Consider the following 24,198-nt stretch of genomic DNA (forward strand, 5'->3'; position numbering starts at 1 on the left):
TTTAAATTCTGAAGTTCAATCAAGCAAATTATTATTCTTATGTATGATTTATTGTCATATTATAAATACATTGATTTCAAATATGTAGTAAACTTTATAAAATAATTTCACAATATGTGTTTATACAAAATTCACCGTCCATTAACCTCTACATACATTTATATGACATAAAAGGTAATTCGTTAAAAAATCAATGACTTGTTATAATTATATCGGTTTCACATTCTTCTTGACATAAGCATTTTTACAATTCACCGTTTAAAAAAAATAAACTTTTATTACCTTGCTACAGTAAAATATGTAATTGGAGAGTTTTATAAAATTCACGTATAATGTAAGGCATCAGTTGTACCCAAAACATAATAAACAATTTGGGGCCAAATATTACTTAGTTACGATAACAACTTATAGCTGTTTAACAATCCACCTTAAAGATTACTTAAGCTAAAAACGAGCTTGCTATGCCTGATATTTTATAATTGGCCTTTGCATTTATATAAAGTCTAAAATATGACAATAAATCGTATATAAGGTTTATAATCTTAAGAGCGTTTCTATGTATGCGTTGTTCATAAGAATGGTAAATCAAGGTTTAGTAATGGATTGTTAGATTTGAATCTAATAATCTTTTTTACAACATAAAGGTAAAAAACCAGATAACCAGATAGGAGGTACTAGTACCAGTGCGTGATTTTGAAATAGCAATTAAGTCTGAAATAAAAAACTGTTGTATTTAAAATTCAGTAAGAGTACCACAAATAACAGATGTTATATCTTATTCGACAATATGCGTGTCTCTAGTGTACCTCTTGTAACTTTTGTTTTTAAATTAAGAACAAAAATAAAAGCGTGTTATGAGCCAGAAAAGTATTGTAAAAGAAAGACGAAGGTATTAGAATCTTTTAACCATTACTGTACCTTGATTTCTCTCTTTATATACTTGTAAATATTTTCGGTAAGTTTGCTTGGAATGTAGGCGAAAACGATGCTCACTACGTACAAGGGATACTCTACTAAGTATTTTAGCTTCGTATCTAACCAAAATAACGCATATTTCAATCTTTTCACGTATATATGAGACAGTTAGCATGCGATTCCTAGTAATTGATATACCTATATAGAAAAAGTTTAGCCGGTCTGTTTAGACCATAATCAATGAGAAGATAGTACCAACTACCTATAATTACGAAGTACTTAACGAAGGAGGCCATAGTACACAATAGAAGTAAAAAATGACGAACAATAAACCCTCTCAGAGATGAAAAGAAGGGAAAAGCTATATTAGTTTGATTTACCTCCTACCAATGAATATTAGGTTGTTAATAGATCTTCTGCTATTAGGTACTATCTTTCTCGTAGATCCTTTAATTGTATATTATAATGTATATACAGTGGGTATGTGCCTGGTCTAAACGTTATCTAAGCTCTAACATATCTTATTAGGCTGTTTTTGGTAAAACTATAACATTACAAGAATTCTACAATAATATTTTGACGCGATTACGCTAGTTTTCGTAGTACTATGAGCATTTTTGTTAATTTTATGATAAAGTATTACACATTAGTATTATAACAAAACTTCATGATAAGATATTTGCCACAATTTTCCCAAAGTTATGTTCTAACGCTTGTAGTGTTTATAGTTTAATATAAAACAGCTTGTATATCAGTACTAATTGAAAATTTATATAATTAGGAAATTAATGTATCTACCAGATTATTGCTACGCACACTGCACATTGAATGACACATTATTGTTTCTTGGAAATACGTTGAAATTGAGAAAAGCGTTCTTAAAATCTATCTAATAATTACCATTCTTAAAAAAAATTTCATCAATTCGTGGCAACTTGTAGAATCCAGAATAAATCAGCAGTGCCCGTAGCACTACGCTCGTAGACACATTACAATCGAGCAATTTATTTGGGTCTCAAAATTATTATAATACATTAAAAAAACATGTAATTTACTGGCCCAAGGTAATTGCATTTACTTGATACAAATTCGCAAAGATGAGATGAATTGGCCACAGTGCCGAGCCTCCAAGACTTTTCTGTACTAAGTGCGTACTGACGGCTGACTTTTCTAGTGGATTTGTGGCCAAAGGCGTGGGGAACATCATGTAAATAATGATCTACGAATTATATAATTTGAAATAATTTGTTGGTAGGAATGTTTTACCAGAAGAACGAAGAAGATTAGCTTTGAATTATTGTGGTGTACTTTCAAGGACTCAATAATTTACGACCTATTACAATGAATTTGATTAAATTTTGTTTCATGATGTGTCCTTTGCCTTTTGCTAATTCTAAATACCGGTTAAAGTTGTTCACTTGTTTATATGCGATGTTATAAACTGTATTCATATCTTTGATCACATGTACCTATGTATCGTTATTTATACGAAATATAAATCATTATTGTATATTAATCGTGCATTCTTGTGTGCATAATTTAAATAAAGAGTTGTATATTAAATTTAATGAATAAACCTTTAACAATGTACCAATCAAATATGCCGAAACAAAATAAATGATACAATTGCCGCTTCTTTATTTATTGTATTTTAATTAAGAGCAAATCTATTATCCCTTAAAACTATTATTATTATTAATACTCTGTCAATTTCATTGTGCTGACTTATGACTACCAAAGGAGCAGATATTTATTGAAAGTCTAGTCGTTTCTATAGTATCTATCTATCTATATATATAAAAAGAAAATGGTGTTCGTTTGAGGCTCTTTCACGCTTAAACCACTGAAACTACCACCATTCGATGCGAATTTTTTCCTAGATGGTTTATGGCTATTTATTTAATTCCAACGTTCCTTAATTTTTTTATTTCTGTTTTACTTTTATGAAAATTTTTCCCGCTAATAAAAACAAAAGAGGCTTCCTAGAACCTCTAAACGTCAACATCTGTAAAAACTCGATTTTCGAAATATTTCAATTTTCTTAGCGGGAAGTTAAAAAGAAGAATAATAAAAATATGAAAAAAAAAAAATAATGAAACATAAAATTTATTTTAATTCGTCCAGCAAAGCGGGCGCGAAACGGCTAGTATACTATATATTAAAGAAATCTACACATCCAAATACGGGTGGCGTTGGAATTGTTTTTACTATGTTCGGACTATATTGAAATAGTGCGGTTAGCACTTATAGTTTGTCCTTTTCCGCATAAAAAGTATCAAATATATGAATAACCGAAATACGTAATAACCGAAATAACATTAAAATTAATTTGTAATAATTTTACCTTATTCCTAAGACTAATTTATATTGTGGTAAAATGGGACAGATTATATAGATTTCCTTATTCGTAATAAGGAAAATAATATCTAAACTAATTGGAAGGGTACCAAATTAAAATTATTAGTAAGTAATTAATTATTAGTAACTAATTAAAACTAATCATGCGTTCCAATAAATATTATATTACGGACCATTTTACAAATATTATCAGTTGTAGTTAGGTACATCAAACCATTGATGTCGAGGTGGGCTGCTATCATCAAATGAATACTCCACACACTTGGTGTTTAACCACCTAAAAAAATATTTTTGACATAAATGATTACTAAAATATTATCTTAAAAACTAAACGAATGTAAAAATATTTTTAAAGACCTACATCTGAAAAGTTTCTATTTACATCATATTAATGATATCGAGAAGGAGTAATGAGAAATATAAATCATTCATAGAATCTTTTGCAACATTTAAAAAGTAATAAATTAGTTAATTTTATATACAAATATACTTTTCACCAAACTGTGTTTTTGTCTTTGAGCGCGACTAACATCCAGAATAATATGTTACATGCGCGTCTCAAATTATATCACATTCACAGATTAAATTATTTACCACGGGCCGCTCAAACTGTAACGCGTTTTATTGTCAAAATTATTTTATAAAATAACATCTTATACGTACCCGCCTCTCTTTTTACAGCCGGTTATAAGATAATCTTCTTTATAACACTCAGTTCCCAGCAAATCAAAGTATACAGTACCTAATTTGTTAGCAGTTTTTGTCTTAGCCTCGCGTAAACAATGGCGGAATTGCAAGTCACAATAGCAGGCTAACCTAAAAAACAGAGTTAAAATTTTACAGCATTTGTTCATAAATCAGTATAATTGCACCTAAATAACCGACTTAAAAAACCAAGGAGTTAGTCAACCTATCAGAACACATCCTATGATTTGTAAAATAAGCTTAGGGATGCCATAACAGTGCACCACATAAAGGGTGCGGTCTTGTAAAGCTCTTACTTATATTACTATAATATTAATTTAAATAGTGCAGCTAGTTCCCAGAATTTTTTTATATTTCTTATTAGAAAAAGATTTCTTAATCTCAAGAATAAAAACGAATTAAAAACATTTCTGCGCACAATATCTATAGTCACAGCAGTAAATCTTGGCAATGATCCACTTAAACCCCTTCGTAATGACAATTGATCACGGCATTCATATTTTAATAATAATAAAAGAGATTATAAAAACTTTCGTGCGACCTCCTACTGTCAGCACCCGCATATTCTTGAATTAATCCACTATAAATTGACGATTGAAGTCAATGTCAATGTTGATTACTGCACTTGTTTTTGTTATTATTATAAAGAAAATTGGCTTTAAAACTGTTTTATGTGAATTGATAACTTGCGTGCAAGTACTTATATTTGAGACCGTTTGTTGGTTTTAAATAAATTATATGGCCTGGAATCTAAGTATTTATTTAAAGCCACACCAACAAGGCCACGAATAAGAAAAAATATAATATTTACAAACAAAAGATCACTTATCCTGTAATTTGATTGTGACAATCAAATACGGAATATATAGGCTAGTAATGTCTAATATGATAGGATGCCACTACATTATACCCGCATAGGGAATCACAAGATTATATATCTACTGCATTCAAGGGTTTTAATATTGATATATTTCCTACACGGAAATACCATTGTCGAGCATATTTCTGTTGTAACAAGACCAGAACCCTGACATTCAGGAATCGCAATGGTGGAAGGATTCTTCAACCACATCTCCAATACCAAATCTTGCATAAATATAGAAAATTCTTTTATACATTTCAACCATCAGTTTAAATACATAAATTTCCAAATTGTACATAATTGACTATACGGCTGTTAATACATATCAATTATATCTTTAATGACCTAACAGATTATTATTGACACCTAATATTTTAAGGTCTTTAAAAGCCGATAGTGTATTTATTTGCTAATACGTTTATACAATAGGTATCTAATTTTATAAACTACAATTATCAATATTATTTATTATACTACGTAGTATAAGAATATTGTATAATATATAATTATTATCTAAATAAAATAATATTTACCCCATTATGGGTCAATGCGTCAGATTTCTGAACCCGTTAATTAAAAATTATCTTCATTGGCGATTCAGTGACTGACACACGTCATCGTTTTTTTAAGCTAACTGCAATCCTTGCGTCGTTTTTCTCTATTAGTAAGTTTAATTGCATAATAAGATAAATCATTATAAGAGAAGTGTATAACCGAGGTATAATCACACGACCTTAGGATTGGGTACCGCACGTATAACTCATTCCTATACGCACTATAAAAATATTTCCATCACACGGTACGAACAATCAACTTACCTACTGTAAAAGGCTTTATTCGTAAGATTGTGTTTTGTTTCCCCAGCGGGAATGTAATCAGGACAGTTATCATGGTCCCTGCAACACATATCTGCCTCCGCTTCAGGTCCCAGATCATCATATCCATCTGCTATATTCCCCGCCCCACACCATTTTGTACCTTAGAAGAATATTTTCATTTATCATAAAATAAATTGCGCTGTAAATCTTGGTACTGGCTTCAGATTTCTGTATCTGTTTCAAATACTTATACTAATTGAGCTAGTAAGTTTACTAAAGCGGCTGAAATCTAATTTAGCAGTGGGTAATCGGCATTGATTCTCATAGCAAGTTGGTGATCAACCTTCTAACTATACAACTTTTGGTTAACATACATTTTATATACACGAGCATTGCCAGGAGTATGGGAACTGATATAAATTTTACTATTTAATAATTAACTTAAATTTAATTGCACATTGTGAATTCAATGAATGAAATTATTTAAAATCTTAAACATAATATTCTAATGGTCGATTTACTTTTGACGGTTTGTTACCGCTAAATAGTAATGGGAAGAGTTGTTATCAAAAATAATTACACTGATACCAAATAAATGACAGTAATATATTTTTATAGAGGCAAAATTTTTTCACAACTTGTGATATCGCTTTCAAAGGAGAAACTATTGAGAAATTATTCAAGAGAATAAGAATAGATAAAATATTTTAAATGAAAAATGTTTTTATCATATAAAAATGTAATTAATATTACCATATTAACAGTTTAATATAAAAAAATTGTTTAATGTCAATTGTGATTCAAGAAAAACTCTGCACATTGCTCTAAGCAATTTACATTAACACCTTCCTCGTAAATTTTTGCTTCTTAATGGCTTATAAATATTTCTGCGTCTATTTTACTTAACCGTCTATGCCTACCACTAACAGAATCCAGAAGCTGGGCCCAATCCTTATACAAATCCATATGTGATCCAAAAACAAAAAAAATCATATCTAGGTTTCATTGATGAAAAATGAATCATAGAATCATAGAAATGTTTGCATTTAGAATTTCGTTCTTAAAAACTACTTAGGAGGAGTGTTAGGGAATGGTTACGTGTTTGGTTAGGCCGTGTCTTCACAGGTGTTCCGTCTGTAAAAGGTAAAAAACACCGCGACAACAAACATGAGTTTTTTTAAGTCGGTAAAAAATCGACGTGCTGTTTGCCTATAACAAAAAATAATAAAACAAATGCAGCATTCAAAGGTATCCAGAACTGTATAAGTATATGTTTTAATAGTATGAAATTTTAAAATTGACTAATCGTACCTGACAGCGGGCTATGTATTTAGATAAATTAATAACAAATGTGGAAATTTGTGTATTTCTTTTAGATTATTTATTTTAATTGTTCCTATAGATTACGTAAAATCAAAACAATATACAAATGCAAGGATTATGGCATGACTTATTAATTATAGAACAAAATAAAAACTAACCTGGATAAATGAGAGTAATCCTTAAATCGGCTAATTCCTTTGGGTCGATCACGCCATCGTATCCTTTTGCGGAAAATTTCCGTTTTAAAATTTTACTTCTTAAATTATTAATAATCCAACCGTGACTACTTTGTAACACGACTAGAAGTAGAAACAATTTAATCATTATTGTTGTAATGAAAAATAAGAATCACTTAATTGCAGCACAGTTGATGTTCTTATTGATGCTACGGCAGCTATTTATTTATATAGAATAGTTAGTGGATGTTTGTAGCGCGTTTATAAGCGATTTTGAAAGATTAGAACATAACATAAGGTATATAAAAACATTAAGGAAACACACAAAGTATTTGTGCCGTAACTAGAGAAATATCGTTTCATACGTGATTATTTTTGTAATACTTATTGAAATAAACATAAAATTTTGTTAGAGGAATTATTAAACGAACTAAATAACATTCTCTTTTTCACCTTAACCACCTTAAATAAAATCGGTAAATATTTGGTATGCCTGGAAAGATTTTGGCATTATCTAATATATAAAATTCTCGTGTCACAATGTTCGCTCCCATACTCATACCGAAACGGCTCGACCGATTCTTGTGAAATTTTTTATGCATGTTCAGTAATTTTGAGAATCAGCTACTATTTATCTTTTAAACCTCTAAATGTTAAAGGTTTTATTTTTAGTTTATATAGAGAAAAATTTACAGAAAAACCTAAAAAAAATCATTCCAGAAATCCAAACAGTCTCTGGGGTATAGCAAAATGTTCCATGTTGGTATTTACTAAAAAGTAAAGTAAGTAAAATTACATTAAGGAAAAACGAAGTTCGCGGTGACAGCTAGTATTATATATATATTAAAAGCAATATTATTTATGGCAAAGTAAGTCTGAAAGAATACGTCAAAAACCAGCTTCGTTATTGTTATTTAATAATTTTAATGGAATACTAGAAATTGACATCCTTGAAACGCCTGGCAAAATATCCAAGCGACATTTCATAGAGCTCAAGTATTTACGCAGTTTTTGAGTTGAGCAATGACGCAGGCTAACCGCTCACACTGACGCTTAAACGATTGATAAGCGATAAGCGCCTTCACGCAGTGACTGTTTCGTTTATGTAAATTAACTCTGCGGAAACTCCATTAACCATTTACCTTAAGTCGATAACTTAAGTGAATTAGGCATTTAGTAGTCGCGGACCGATAAGGGTATCTTAATATTCATATGGCTCAATTTGAACCATTGATGAAAATTTCAGAGAGGTATTTTATCTAAAGTCTGCAGATAGTTATGAAATGGTATATCACAGTATAATAATAAATACATCAATTAAAAATAAAGAGGAAGAAACATAATACCTACTTTTATTCAAATCCCGTCGGGAGCTTTGATTATTTCTAGATATTAAAATTATGAATGTCTTATTTCCAGTTAGGCTGTTAATATACTAATTTAAAAAAGTCAAAGTCTCAATTTCTTAATTTAAAACTAAACAAACGTACTAAATAAGCGAGCAAGATTTTATTTATTGTAATAAGGTAAACTGCTTTTACAGTATTGGATATATACAAAAATAATATAAATTAATAATGTCTAAAAAATGGGTTGAATACTTTATATGCTACCAGCATAGGATAGTACCAACAAATTGCCATCTCGATCCTGTGTGAATTATAATCATTTAAAAGTACAATTCATAGATACATTTAATGGGGAAAACCTTTACTTTCCTCGTTCCTAAAAGTATAATTAAAATACGTCATCTATTTTGTATATATAATATGGAATGCCCAAATTTTATCCTTTCAGTTCCAACCGTCAATAAAGTCAGTAGAGTTTAAAAAAATGATAAAAATAATCCTTTTAATCACGGTTGTAGGATTAGTTCAATGTTTTCCAAAGATATTAGGAACAAGTAGAGTGCCAAGAGATAAACGTATGATTTACCCAGGTAATAAATGTTCTTTTTATAATTAGTGCCAACCATAATTTTAATAAAGATCTTTTTCCCTAAACCCTATCTATGGAACCCAGAAAATGTAATACACATAGGGAACGCAAGGAATAAACATAGCAATCAGGAAATAGCGGGATAATTTTTCTCAGACGCAAAAAAGCGTATTAAATTAATAACTCTTAATAGTATTACTCCCAAACTTAGCACTAATAAAATATGGTTTTTAAACCTCTTTTATGTGACATGATTATGTTGAATGGTGAGTGAGACTATTTTTCTATAATTCACGGCTTGTAACTACTCTTTTTTATTCTTATAGGTACTAAATGGTGCGGCCCAGGAAATTCTTCAAAGGACTATTCTGACCTTGGGTATCGTTGGGAAGTAGATCAATGCTGCAGAGAACATGATCACTGCCCCGATTTTATCATGCCTCATGAAAGAAAACACGGCCTGCGCAACCCTTCTTCATATTATAGGTTTGTTACGTAGTTCAATAAATCTAACTTGCTAGTTCAGTTTAAAAAGATTTGATAATTTTTTTAAGTAATTTTCTCTTTATTTGAGTGATTGTCTTTTACCTTAAAGTTGGTTTGATTTATAGTCAAATATTAACACCATATATATAAATAAATCGTTAACGACGAAGTGATCTTTTGCGCCGAGGCGATCAAGGCCTAAGGACGTTTCTCCACTGCTGCGGTCCGGCAAACATTAATTACCGATCCGATTTAGAAACTCACAACAGTACTTACGTACTTCTCCACTACTCCGGCATCCGGTTTATAACGATCCGATAACTTGCTAGATCGGAACGCGGTGTTTTATCGGTCCAAGTATCCAAGAGGTTATAAATTATTATTCACAGGTTTATTTATAGTTTCTTTAATTTGAAAGAATCTGGATAACCTGAACCAAACCAAATCATGTTGCTATTTATTTATATTTTTATACAATAGTATTAGTGAATTATTTATGAGGTAGATTATAATATTTTAAGATAGACAATTTAAAAAAAGTAATAAACTTGAAAATATTCAGAATTTAGAACGTTTTATTACTAAAATAAAGTATGCGGGTTTTAGTTAATATAAGTGTTGCATGATCAATATACAAGTATCGATTATTGTCGGATCGGATATAGTGAAGAAGCGCAATCCGGCCTTCCGATATTTTTCTCATGATTCATTCCGGTATCCGTCGCCGGACCGGAGCAGTGGAGAAAGGGCCTTAGGCTCTCGCTTTTACCAAACGAATCGAGCAAAGGTAAAACTCAAAAATCATTGTCGCTTTGATGAACCACATGGTCCAAAAATCCCCACTTGTGGGAACAACATCGTATTGTAAATGCCGGCTAGCACGTGTCAACTTGATATACTCCCGTATATTACAGGCGGCAATCTGTCGTATATAAAGACACCTTGTGATATATTTACAAAAGTATATATGATATATTTTTGTTATTCGAGGGAAATTATATCTAGGAGCTTTACGCGGTTGTGTTGTCTACTCGACTCTTTAGGAGCTTTTTGTTTTAAAACATTTTTATAGTCACAAGTAAGTTATTATTTCTGCATATTTAGGGTTATTAAAAGTCTATATTTCAATTAATTCAATTCAATTTAATTTCAATTAATTAACACAATTGACAGAAAGAGAAAAGATTCTATTTTAGGTAAAAGAGTGAAAACATCCAATCTATTTAGTTTTATATGAATTGGGTAAAAATTATATGTGTATTCATTATTTCAGAATGTCCTGTAATTGCGACATGAAATTCTATAAATGCTTGAAAGATACTGATACATTTAGTGGCTATGTTATAGGAATATCGTACTTTACTGTGCACAGTGCGTGGTGTTTTAAAAAGGATTACGAAAAGTCTGATGGTCGAACAAACAGGTGCGTGCGTTAAAAACATATACTAATTTAAGCAGTTCACTACATCGAACTTAATAGTTAAAAATTAAATTACTTTGTGACGAAATTGATGTTTTGTTACGAACAATTTTTTTGCTAATTTATAATTCTTCCCTTTGCTGGATTATATGAAACGTTTACTAAATATTCAATGTTGGTAATAATAAATAATTAGTCTTAATAATGGATAATTAATTACCCTTTAGGTGTGAGAAGAATTTCTAATACAACAGTGGTAATACATGATTTTGTTTTTAGGGATGACTCTAGGCCCCAAGTGAATCAATGGATTGAAATGCCATCCTATTGGTGACATTGGAATTTTCAACCCGCATATATGCTATGTATGTATACCTCGTGTGTTCACAAGTTTTCAAGCGAAATTATTTTTTTCTGGAAAAAGAATTCTGCAATATTAGAATCTGAAGATTTTTATTATAAATTATATTATATTATACTTTTTATGTAATTATTCAAATATAGCAAAAGAGACAAGCAGACACAGAAGGTACATTTTTTAAATAAAGAAAATTTTGCAATGTTTAATTGGTTTTTTTAAATCTATATTTGTGGTCTGGTCAAAAAGAGTATGAATTTTATTGCTTTAAAAACCTAAATCTTTGAGACTGTCATTTCAATTTTAGATTAATTAAAATGTAAATTTAAATTAATTTAAATCGATTATTTTTAACGACAAACAGTAAATTGTATTGCCGACTAGCCATAATATTGTAAATAAACGAAACTATACATCGAGTAAAACTAAAAATGATAATTTAATTTTTAGAGTTATATGAGTGTTTTTATAATTATTTATAAGTGTGAAGTCAAAAGTAAATCCGTAGTAAAGCCGCAGAGCAGAGCAAATAAATATTTGTAATGAAACATTTTCTTTGGGCAACAAGCAACGACAAATAAATAAGCAACCTTCAATTATTTCCAAATAGAATAGCATTTTTTTATTATTATTTTATGTTCTGGAACTTGAAACCATAAAGACATAATCAAATTTTGCTAACAATGAAATTGACTAGAATTGAATTGAGAAATTAACCTTTCGTGTGGCTGACATATTTTCTGGCTTAAATAATTCTGTGAACATTGATTTAATTTCTGACAGTAAAAAGGATGGCCAAATCGCCCTTTTTGGCCCTTTAACGCTGAAATTTGGCAATTCTATTCGGTTAGGCAGCACATCGGCGTACTGGATATTAGTCTCCCCGTAGCCTTCACCAACTTTCATGTCTCGAAAATGTTTTGCATTTTTGAATTTTGGCCAAAACATAAACTGAATTATTTGGAATAGCACGGTTCGGTTGGCGCTATGCTGACAAATAGTTTATATAATCTCATTCGGTAATATTCTAATTATGAAATGAAATACAGTCTTTTTTTGGCATATTTTATTTACATACTTCTTTAAGAAAATTAAAAAAATAAATTAAAGCATTGTTTTTCATATAAGCAATTTTTCATAACGCGCCTAGAGAGGCGCGTTATGAAAAATTGGTGAGAGTGAAATTTTACGATGCGCGCGCACCGTGACACAAAATTATCAGTATGAAGTTTTTAAACCAGCCGGGCGCCGAGCGTGCGCGAGCGAGATGGGAATAATACAATCTACAAGTAAAAAGAAATAGAATATGCGTGAAGTTAGCAGCTATGCCAAGAATTTTGAATGACCACAATGACGGAGGAGGATAAGGAGTTTTAATTATTTTTTCAAAGAAATTTAGCAATGCTTTTTCATAAAGACCTATTGTCCTAAGTTAAAAGGTTATGATATATAAACATACCTAGTTATTAAAATGAATTGAATTTTGACACATGATCATCCGCGCGTTGTCAATTGAGGTTTTAGGTGAAATTAACGTAGGGATTGTTTCATAATCATAACGTTCTACTGGGTTTAATGAGAATTTCGTTAAAATTAATTGTTATCGCTAAGACTTGCACCATCTAATGTATTCAGATAAGAAAAATAAATGATATAAAAGAAAATAATTCGATGTTTTATAAAGAAAGTAGGTACTCAATTTCAATTAACAATTTTTTATATATTCTGACCTTCATCTGTAGATTGCTAATTTCCACTATTGATATGGCGATGAAACTATCAGGAGAGTTTTTTATCTTGTCTCAACAGGCAATATAACAATGTAATAATTGATTGAAATATTCTTTATCTCGGCACAGTCTATTTTACAAATTCGATTTTTATATTTATACTAGCTGACCCGGCGAACTTCGATCCACCTTACAGTCTACTAATATTGTGTTAACTTTAGTTACTTAAACTTATTTTAGGATTTCATTAAGATTACCATTAAGATTAACTTTTTTTTGCAAATACAGAAATATTTTATTGCTTGCCATTGCGAAAGAAGAATTGCAGTATTCCGCTTCTCACTAGCGCCAATATTATTAAAGCACTTTCTGATTTAAAGAAAACACTTTTTTACCGGATTGAAGTTATGTATTATTATAAATTTACAAATATTTTGCATAATTTTAAATTTTTCGGACGTTTCGCGTGCTTTACAGCGTACTTTTTGACATTCAACACCTTTTGCCTTCAATTACCGTGACCACGCACGCTGTAGAGCACGCGAAACGTCCAAAAAAATTAAAATTATGCAAAATAGTCAGTGTTTGAAATTAATATCTCTCTATGGCTTTCCGTTATAAAATAATCTGTTCTTATATTATATTGTCTGGATCCAATATCGTCTTCGTTTAAGTTTTTATTGACTTCTATTTTTTTTAATCCTATTCATAATGATAATAGCAAGAGCTGCCACCGCAACACGTACGTGTGGTGCCATGATGTTTTATTTGCCAACTGAACGAACGAACAAAATGGCTCGGGGTTGCTGCACGCGGCCGCCTCGCGATAAGTTTCCTCTGCGCGGCAAATGCCTCGCGAGGCTGTTCGCTCTGTGTGGACGCGCCTTATAATGAATTTTCTAATTTTGGCGACAATTTATTATTTTGACAAATGTTTGAGATTATTATTTATTTCTGAGATTATTTTTATTATTATATATGAATTAATTGGGAATGGGGAAGTAGACGAAATTCAAAATGGTCGAAAGTAAGATGGCCGCCATACAAGGGCAAATTGTGTTTCTCGCACGACCGATGATAATTGATTTGTGTCCATTAATCGACCCGTAAATCTGCATACTTGAAAATACTTCCCAACTTCTGGTTTCCACTTTCCATTCAACCTGAAATTGGACGCCTCGAGAAAACGGTGATAACTGGGATAGTGATATAGATGTGAAACTGATCAGACACTTTTGAAATTTAGTCTTTCGTAGGGGATATAGTTTACTAGTGCTCCAATACGAAAATAGACAAAAGTTAGAGGTGACTTTGAGTTATTTGTATCGAGGAATTTATGTTTCATTGTGTTTTAGTTAGAGTTAACTTTGTTTCTAACATCACTAAGTAGAACAAATGTAATGAGTGTCTTTGGGTATAGCCCTAAAAACTCACGGGTTGCGCGCATCTCAGAGCTTCTTTTTTCCTTTCTCTCGTATTTAAAAGCAGTTGAAGTTTTCACAGGTATTGTGATTGCAGAATTTATTAGGAAATATGACCTTTTCTACCATTAATATTGCCAGTGCGAAATCCTCTCCTTTCTTTCGGGAATGTCACCCTTTCCTCTAATTCCTAATTCGGCCATTAACACCCCACCTTGATTGAGATTTTAGCTGATAGCGGAAAGTATTGGGCTAAGTATTTGAATTTGATATTATTTCAGAAGTATTGCCTTTGCGGAAAACTCTTCTTCGTTTAGATAATCTGACCTTCCCACATAATACAACACAACCCACATACAACAATAGTTGGTATCTATAACTTATGAATATGTTTTGTAGTTTATTTCAAAAATGTGAGCAAAAAACACAAAAAAAAAACAAAATTAAGATGTATCTTCAATTTATTCAATTATAGTTAGGAACATCGAACCACTGATAGACAGCTTCCTTGGTGTCGTCTAGCTCGTATTCCAGATATTTGTTGCTAAAAATTCTATAAATTTAAATATATTTGTACTTTGTTTATTTCATCTTGTAGTTGAATGTTTAACAAGGAGGCTTCAATTACAGATACTTACCCGGTTTGAATTTTCTTACAGCCCACGATGGGATGATCTTTTTTGTAGCATTGAGTTCCTAAATAATAAAAATATAAGCCTCCGACGCCTGATGCCGTAGTTGTGTTAGCTTTGTGTAAGCAATCACGGAATTCCATGTCACAATGGCAGTCTAAACTGAAAATTGATTTACAAATTTTAATTAAATAGCTGAATCGTATACAAAGTATCTAGTTTATGTCGTCATTCAGGGATTCAGTGTTGAGAAAGCGCGTATATACAATTCCACTTTTAACGTTTAATTTATTATATAAGTATGAAAGAAGGATGTTGTGCGCTTCCTTCGACTTAAAGGGAGGATTCTCGACCAGCCTAACCACTGACTAGCCGGCCCTAAGACCCCCGTGGCTAAGGCTGTACTATATATCCTTAGCAGTCTTAGCAGGAATAACGTGTCTAAGTGTGACGTCTGTACGTTTATGTACTCGTACGAAATGACATAACTGACCGACTCATCGACCACTTTCAAACGGCTACAAATTCCCTGCTTGAAAGTTTGCTTGCAACTCTAAAAAAGCAGATTCGGCCCCACATGGAATACTGTTCTCACCTATGGGTGAGAGCTCCCCATTACCTACCAGCTTCTTCGGTTTGAGCGTATTCAACGAAGAGCGAATCGAATCGTCAACGACCAGACGTGAAGTGAGTGACGTGGGATCTCTCTGCATCTTCTACCGCATTTACCATGGACGGTTTTCAGAGGAGTTGTTCGGAGTAATACCTGTAGCTAAGGATGTTTGTGCGTTTATAAGCGATTTTGAAAGATTATAACATAACATAAGGTATATAAAAACATTAAGGAAACACACAAAGTATTTGTGCCGTAACTAGAGAAATATCGTTTCATACGTTTTTGTAATACTTATTGCAATAAACATTAAGATTTTGTTAGAGGAATTCTTTAACGAACTAAATAACATTCTCTTTTTCACCTTAACCACCTTCAATAAAATCGGTAAATATTTGATATGCCTGGAAAGATTTTGGCATTATCTAATATATAAAATTCTCGTGTCACAATGTTCGCTCCCATACTCATACCGAAACGGCTCGACCGATTCTTGTGAAATTTTTTATGCATGTTCAGTAATTTTGAGAATCAGCTACTATTTATCTTTTAAACCTCTAAATGTTAAAGGTGGTCTAAGTTTTTATTTTTATTTTATATAGAGAAAAATTTACAGAAAAACCTAAAAAAAATCATTCCAGAAATCCAAACAGTCTCTGGGGTATAGCAAAAGGTTCCATGTTGGTATTTACTAAAAAGTAAAGTAAGTAAAATTACATTAAGGAAAAACGAAGTTCGCGGGGATAGCTAGTATTATATACAGGGTGTCCCAAAAGTAGACGTCAAGACGAAATATTCTCATAGGTAATGCCACACCAGTTATCAGAAAAATTAAAAAAAAAAATTAAGTCATGTATTTTTGAAGTTATGGAAATTTTCCTTTTATTCCAGAAAATGTACACCATGTGACAGTTTTTTCATTCCTGTTGTTACAAATATTTACTTTTTGCTAATTTTTTTTCTCTTACGTCATCCCGAATAGTGCTTTATGTAACCTATGATCCTAAACCCTGTGCCGATCACTCCAACTTGTAGGAAAATTTCATTTTATACCGTACCAAGTTTTCAAAATTAATTTTCGCACTAGTTCAATTGATCGTCCTGAAAAAAAATGTACTACTCCAGTTTGGCAAGCAGCTTTAAAAGTTTACGCATTTAATAAGAATTCTAACGTGGTATAACACTTACTTCATTATTTCTTAGATCGGCCATAAAAAAAGTTTTTGTTAAACAATGTCTGTTTTTAAAAATTTCTCTGGAATTACAAAAAACGATTCTAGTGTACCCAAAGCGTTCCTAATAACCACAGCGTGGTGTAAAAAAGATGGAGAGAGACATATCATAAAATATGAGCGAGACAGATAGTGTCGGTTATGGTATACGGACGCAAATAAGTAAAATAGACAGTTTCTTTTTTATGATTAGATTTATTACTTTTTTTATAAAAGATGTTCAAATTGCCGTCCTTCAGCTGCAATACAGGCTCGACATCTCCTTAAAAAAGATCGTGAAATGAAGCGGGCAAATCGTCCATTATTCACAAATTCTACTGCTTCCGCTACTTATATATTAATATTTATGGCAAAGTAAGTCTGAAAGAATACGTCAAAAACCAGCTTCGTTATTGTTATTTAATAATTTTAATGGAATACTCAAAATTGACATCCTTAAAACGCCTGGCAAAATATCCAAGCGACATTTCATAGAGCTCAAGTATTTACGCAGTTTTTGAGTAGAGCAATGACGCAGGCTAAACGCTCACACTGACGCTTAAACGATTGATAAGCGATAAGCGCCTTCACGCAGTGACTGTTTCGTTTATGTAAATTAACTCTGCGGAAACTCCATTAACAATTTACCTTAAGTCCATAACTTAAGTGAATTAGGCATTTACTAGTCGCGGACCGATAAGGGTATCTTAATATTCATATGGCTCAATTTGAACCATTGATGAAAATTTCAGAGAGGTATTTTATCTAAAGTCTGCAGATAGTTACGAAATGGTATATCACAGTATTATAATAAATACATCAATTAAAAATAAAGAGGAAGAAACATAATACCTACTTTTATTCAAATCCCGTCGGGAGCTTTGATTATTTCTAGATATTAAAATTATGAATTTCTTATTTCCAGTTAGGCTGTTAATATACTAATTTAAAAAAGTAAAAGTCTCAATTTCTTAATTTAAAACTAAACAAACGTACTATATAAGCGAGCAAGATTTTATTTATTGTAATAAGGTAAACTGCTTTTACAGTATTGGATATATACAAAAATAATATAAATTAATAATGTCTAAAAAATGGGTTGAATACTTTATATGCTACCAGCATAGGATAGTACCAACAAATTGCCATCTCGATCCTGTGTGAATTATAATCATTTAAAAGTACAATTCATAGATACATTTAATGGGGAAAACCTTTACTTTCCTCGTTCCTAAAAGTATAATTAAAATACGTCATCTATTTTGTATATATAATATGGAATGCCCAAATTTTATCCTTTCAGTTCCAACCGTCAATAAAGTCAGTAGAGTTTAAAAAAATGATAAAAATAATCCTTTTAATCACGGTTGTAGGATTAGTTCAATGTTTTCCAAAGATATTAGGAACAAGTAGAGTGCCAAGAGATAAACGTATGATTTACCCAGGTAATAAATGTTCTTTTTATAATTAGTGCCAACCATAATTTTAATAAAGATCTTTTTCCCTAAACCCTATCTATGGAACCCAGAAAATACACATAGGGAACGCAAGGAATAAACATAGCAATCAGGAAATAGCGGGATAATTTTTCTCAGACGCAAAAAAGCGTATTAAATTAATAACTCTTAATAGTATTACTCCCAAATTTAGTACTAATGGTGGTTTTTAAACCTCTTTTATGTGACATGATTATGTTGAATGGTGAGTGAGACAATTTTTCTATAATTCACGGCTTGTAACTACTCTTTTTTATTCTTATAGGTACTAAATGGTGCGGCCCAGGAAATTCTTCAAAGGACTATTCTGACCTTGGGTCTCGTTGGGAAGTAGATCAATGCTGCAGAGAACATGATCACTGCCCCGATTTTATCAGGGGTAATGAAACGAAACACGGCCTGCACAACCAATCCGAATATGTTAGGTTTGTTACGTAGTTCAATAAATCTAACTTGCTAGTTCAGTTTAAAAAGATTTGATAATTTTTTAAAGTAATTTTCTCTTTATTTGAGTGATTGTCTTTTACCTTAAAGTTGGTTAGATTTATAGTCAAATATTAACACCATATATATAAATAAATCGTTAACGACGAAGTGATCTTTTGCGCCGAGGCGATTAAGGCCTAAGGACGTTTCTCCACTGCTGCGGTCCGGCAAACATTAATTACCGATCCGATTTAGAAACTAACAACAGTACTTACGTACTTCTCCACTACTCCGGCATCCGGTTTATAACGATCCGATAACTTGCTAGATCGGAACGCGGTGTTTTATCGGTCCAAGTATCCAAGAGGTTATAAATTATTATTCACAGGTTTATTTATAGTTTTTTTTAATTTGAAAGAATCTGGATAACCTGAACCAAACCAAATTATGTTGCTATTTATTTATATTTTTATACAATAGTATTAGTGAATTATTTATGAGGTAGATTATAATATTTTAAGATAGACAATATAAAAAAGTAATAAACTTGAAAATATTCAGAATTTAGAACGTTTTATTAATAAAATAAAGTATGTGGGTTTTAGTTAATATAAGTGTTGCATGATCAATATACAAGTATCGATTATTGTCGGATCAGATATAGTGAAGAAGCGCAATCCGGCCTTCCGATATTTTTCTCATGACTCATTCCTGTATCCGTCGCCGGACCGGAGCAGTGGAGAAAGGACCTTAGGCTCTCGCTTTTACCAAACGAATCGAGCAAAGGTAAAACTTAGAAATCATTGTCGCTTTGATGAACCACATAGTCCAAAAATCTCCACTTGTGGCAACAACATTGTATTGTTTAAATGCCGGCTCGCACGTGTCGACTCGATATACTCCCGTATATTACAGGCGGCAATCTGTCGTATATAAAGACACCTTGTGATATATTTACAAAAGTATATATGATATATTTTTGTTATTCGAGGGAAATTATATCTAGGAGCTTTACGCGGTTGTGTTGTCTACTCGACTCTTTAGGAGCTTTTTGTTTTCAAACATTTTTATAGTCACAAGTAAGTTATTATTTCTGCATATTTAGGGTTATTAAAAGTCTATATTTCAATTAATTCCATTCAATTTAATTTCAATTAATTAACACAATTGACAGAAAGAGAAAAGATTCTATTTTAGGTAAAAGAGTGAAAACATCCAATCTATTTAGTTTTATATGAATTGGGTAAAAATTATATGTGTATTCATTATTTCAGAATGTCCTGTAATTGCGACATGAAATTCTATAAATGCTTGAAAGATACTGATACATTTAGTGGCTATGTTATAGGAATATCGTACTTTACTGTGCACAGTGCGTGGTGTTTTAAAAAGGATTACGAAAAGTCTGATGGTCGAACAAACAGGTGCGTGCGTTAAAAACATATCCTAATTTAAGCAGTTCACTACATCGAACTTAATAGTTAAAAATTAAATTACTTTGTCACGAAATTGATGTTTTGTTACGAACAATTTTTTTGCTAACTTATAATTCCTCCCTTTGCTGGATTATATGAAACGTTTACTAAATATTCAGTGTTGGTAATAATAAATAAATAGTCTTAATAATGGATAATTAATTACCCTTTAGGTGTGAGAAGAATTTCTAATACAACAGTGGTGATACATGATTTTGTTTTTAGGGATGACTCTAGGCCCCAAGAGAATCAATGGATTGAAATGCCATCCTATTGGTGACATTGGAATTTTCAACCCGCATATATGCTATGTATGTATACCTCGTGTGTTCACAAGTTTTAAAGCGAAATTATGTTTTTCTGGAAAAAGAATTCTGCAATATAAGAATCTGAAGATTTTTATTATAAATTATATTATATTATACTTTTTATGTAATTATTCAAATATAGCAAAAGAGACAAGCAGACACAGAAGGTACATTTTTTAAATAAAGAAAATTTTGCAATGTTTAATTGGTTTTTTTTAAATCTATATTTGTGGTCTGGTGAAAAAGAGTATGAGACTGTCATTTCAATTTTAGATTAATTAAAATGTAAATTTAAATTTATTTGAATCGATTATTTATAACGACAAACAGTGAATTGTATTGCCGACTAGCCATAATATTGTAAATAAACGAAACTATACATTGAGTGAAACTAAAAATGATAATTTATTTTTTAGAGTTATACGAGTGTTTTTCTAATTATTTATAAGACGTGTGAAGTCAAAAGTAAATCCGTAGTAAAGCCGCAGAGCAGAGCAAATAAATATTTGTAATGAAACATTTTCTTTGGGCAACAAGCAACGACAAATAAATAAGCAACCTTCAACTATTTCCGAATAGCATTTTTTTATTATTATAAACGGAGCATGTTCTGGAACTTGAAACCATAAAGACATAAACAAATTTTGCTAACAATGAAATTAGACTAGAATTGAATTGAGAAATTAACCTTTCTAAGTGTGGCTGACATATTTTCTGGCTTAAATAATTCTGTGAACATTGATTTAATTTCTGACAATAAAAAGGATGGCCAAAACGCCGTTTTTGGACCTTTAACGCTGAAATTTGGCAATTCTATTCGGTTAGGCAGCACATCGGCGTACTGGATATTAGTCTTCCCGTAGCCTTCACCAACTTTCATGTCTCGAAAATGTCTATGGCCCTCCTAAACGATGGCGAGTGCTCGGACAAACTTGATCAGCTACTTAGAGCGGTGGCATTTTTGAATTTTGGCCAAAACATAAACTGAGCTGACAAATAGTTTATATAATCTCATTCGGTAATATTCTAATTATGAAATGAAATACAGTCTTTTTTGGCATATTTTATTTACATACTTCTTTAAGAAAATTAAAAAATTAAATTAAAGCATTGTTTTTCATATAAGCAAGTCATATTTTGTTTTGCATATAAGCGCCTCTTTAGGCGCGTTATGAAAAATTGGTGAGAGTGAAATTTTACGATGCGCGCGCACCGTGACACAAAATTATCAGTATGAAGCTTTTAAACCAGCCGGGCGCCGAGCGTGCGCGAGCGAGATGGGAATAATACAATCTACAAGTAAAAAGAAATAGAATATGCGTGAAGTTAGCAGCTATGCCAAGAATTTTGAATGACCACAATGACGGAGGAGGATAAGGAGTTTTAATTATTTTTTCAAAGAAATTTAGCAATGCTTTTTCATAAAGACCTATTGTTACTTAGTTAAAAGGTTATGATATATAAACATTAAACATACCTAGTTATTAAAATGAATTGAATTTTGACACATGATCATCCGCGCGTTGTCAATTGAGGTTTTAGGTGAAATTAACGTAGGGATTGTTTCATAATCATAACGTTCTACTGGGTTTAATGAGAATTTTGTTAAAATTAATTGTTATCGCTAAGACTTGCACCATCTAATGTATTCAGATAAGAAAAATAAATGATATAAAAGAAAATAATTCGATGTTTTATAAAAAAAGTAGATACTCAATTTCAATTAACTATTTTTTATATATTCTGACCTTCATCTGTAGACTGCTAATTTCCACTATTGATATGGCGATGAAACTATCAGGAGAGTTTTTTATCTTGTCTCAACAGGCAATATAACAATGTAATAATTGATTGAAATATTCTTTACCTCGGCACAGTCTATTTTACAAATTCGATTTTTATATTTATACTAGCTGACCCGGCGAACTTCGATCCACCTTACAGTCTACTAATATTGGGATTTCATTAAGATTAACATTAAGATTAACTTTTTTTTGCAAATACAGAAATATTTTATTGCTTGCCATTGCGAAAGAAGAATTGCAGTATTCCGCTTCTCACTAGCGCCAATATTATTAAAGCACTATCTGATTTAAAGAAAACACTTTTTTACCGGATTGAAGTTATGATATATTATTATAAATTTACAAATATTTTGCATAATTTTAAATTTTTCGGACGTTTCGCGTGCTTTACAGCGTACTTTTTGACATTCAACACCTTTTGTCTTCAATTACTGGTAGGGGAGCCCACGATGCTAAATGGGGATTTACTCGAGCGTCGTAGAGACCTATTGGGATGCAAAGCTTAGATGATAAGAAGAAAAAAATGTTATATGATATATACCTTTTCATCGGTGGGGGAAGCGGCTATAGATTGTTAAATATGTAAAAAAAAACTGTTGCATGGACATCCTCGAGCGCGTCAGATATTGATAGCATCAATGCCCTACGTATTTTTAATAATGTACGTTTGTTAATCTGATCGTTTGCATGATGCGGGTGTTTGTATTTAAGGGTTGAAAATGAAAAAAAAATAAAAATTATCGAGCGCGTCAGATTTTCTAAGGGAGTATTAAGTGCACCAAAAAAAAGCTCTCATTCACTAATCTGACGATTTCGATGGGACGCAAACCCACGGCCATTTTCATAATTTGCAAAAAAAAAATCGACATTTTGAAATACTCAAGCGCGTCAGATTAAGATAAATGTGGTTCATCTTTATGTTCTAAACGTAGTGTCTCATAATCTGACGATTATCTAGAGGGATTCGCCTGATCTGACAAAAAAAAATTAGAAAAACGGTTCACCTAAAGGGCCATCCCTGCAACTTCCCGCTAATTCCATTCCTGGGCGCTTAAAATTTATATTTTGAGCTCGCTGAGTTAAAAGAAATAACATTTCTATGCATTTGAGCTCTCCCAGCTCGAAAGTCTGATAGAAGTTTCATAGAACACTATTTTTGGAATTTTCAAACCGCAATAACTTTTGAATGGATCAAGCAGTTTTCACGCGGTTGGCGGCATTCGACGCAGTTTTATCATCCTCATAAGTTTTATTCATCATTTTAATTGATCGAACCACAAATTTCGGAGTAATCCCGAAAAAACACTTTTTCGGGTTTCTTTCGTTCACGATGTCTCTCGAACGAATCAACCGCTTTTGACCAGCTTGGTGGCGATCGACGTGGTTTTTCAAGCTCAAAGGCGGATTAGTTTTTGAAGTTGATCGATACAGAAACCACTTTAAAAAAAAATATTTCTTATTTTTTTAAGATTTTTCAAAATTTCTCAAAATCTATCGGTCCGAATCGGTTCAAATTCACAGGAAATGTAATTTTGAGGGAAATATTTAAAACGCCGTTTAGTAGATTCCGATCGGTTTAAGGAAAAGTAGGCATCACGCAGCTGCACGCATTTAACTTTATTGACGAATTTTTGTTATTTCGGCTTGCGGAAATCGTCAGATTATATATTTTTCATTATTCTTGAATTATTTCCTTCAAAATAAAAAAAAATTAGCTACGCT

The 24,198-nt window shown here is 31.6% G+C and overlaps 1 protein-coding gene across 1 annotated transcript; it reads right to left on the reverse strand.

The window, feature by feature from the left end:
* Positions 1-3,417: 3,417 nt before the first annotated feature.
* On the reverse strand, positions 3,418-7,366 carry LOC125061520 (phospholipase A2-like). The gene is made up of 4 exons (XM_047666999.1): positions 7,140-7,366; positions 5,659-5,818; positions 3,937-4,089; positions 3,418-3,550 (listed from the first exon to the last, which is right to left on the reverse strand). The coding sequence occupies exons 1-4, from the start codon at positions 7,303-7,305 to the stop codon at positions 3,463-3,465; spliced, it is 567 nt and encodes a 188-aa protein (XP_047522955.1). The 5' UTR covers positions 7,306-7,366; the 3' UTR covers positions 3,418-3,462.
* Positions 7,367-24,198: the final 16,832 nt, after the last annotated feature.

Source organism: Pieris napi, chromosome 2 (assembly GCF_905475465.1).
Source record: "Pieris napi chromosome 2, ilPieNapi1.2, whole genome shotgun sequence".
Lineage (NCBI taxonomy): Eukaryota > Metazoa > Arthropoda > Insecta > Lepidoptera > Pieridae > Pieris > Pieris napi.

Bases quoted from the DNA above. Each gene is read 5' to 3' on its own strand.
- LOC125061520 (XM_047666999.1), bottom strand. From the start codon at position 7,305: ATGATTAAATTGTTTCTACTTCTAGTCGTGTTACAAAGTAGTCACGGT. The intron at 5,819-7,139 runs GTTAGTTTTTAT...TATTCTTCTAAG, and splicing joins GATTACTCTCATTTATCCAG to GTACAAAATGGTGTGGGGCG. The intron at 4,090-5,658 runs GTAAGTTGATTG...TCTGTTTTTTAG, and splicing joins AATAAAGCCTTTTACAGTAG to GTTAGCCTGCTATTGTGACT.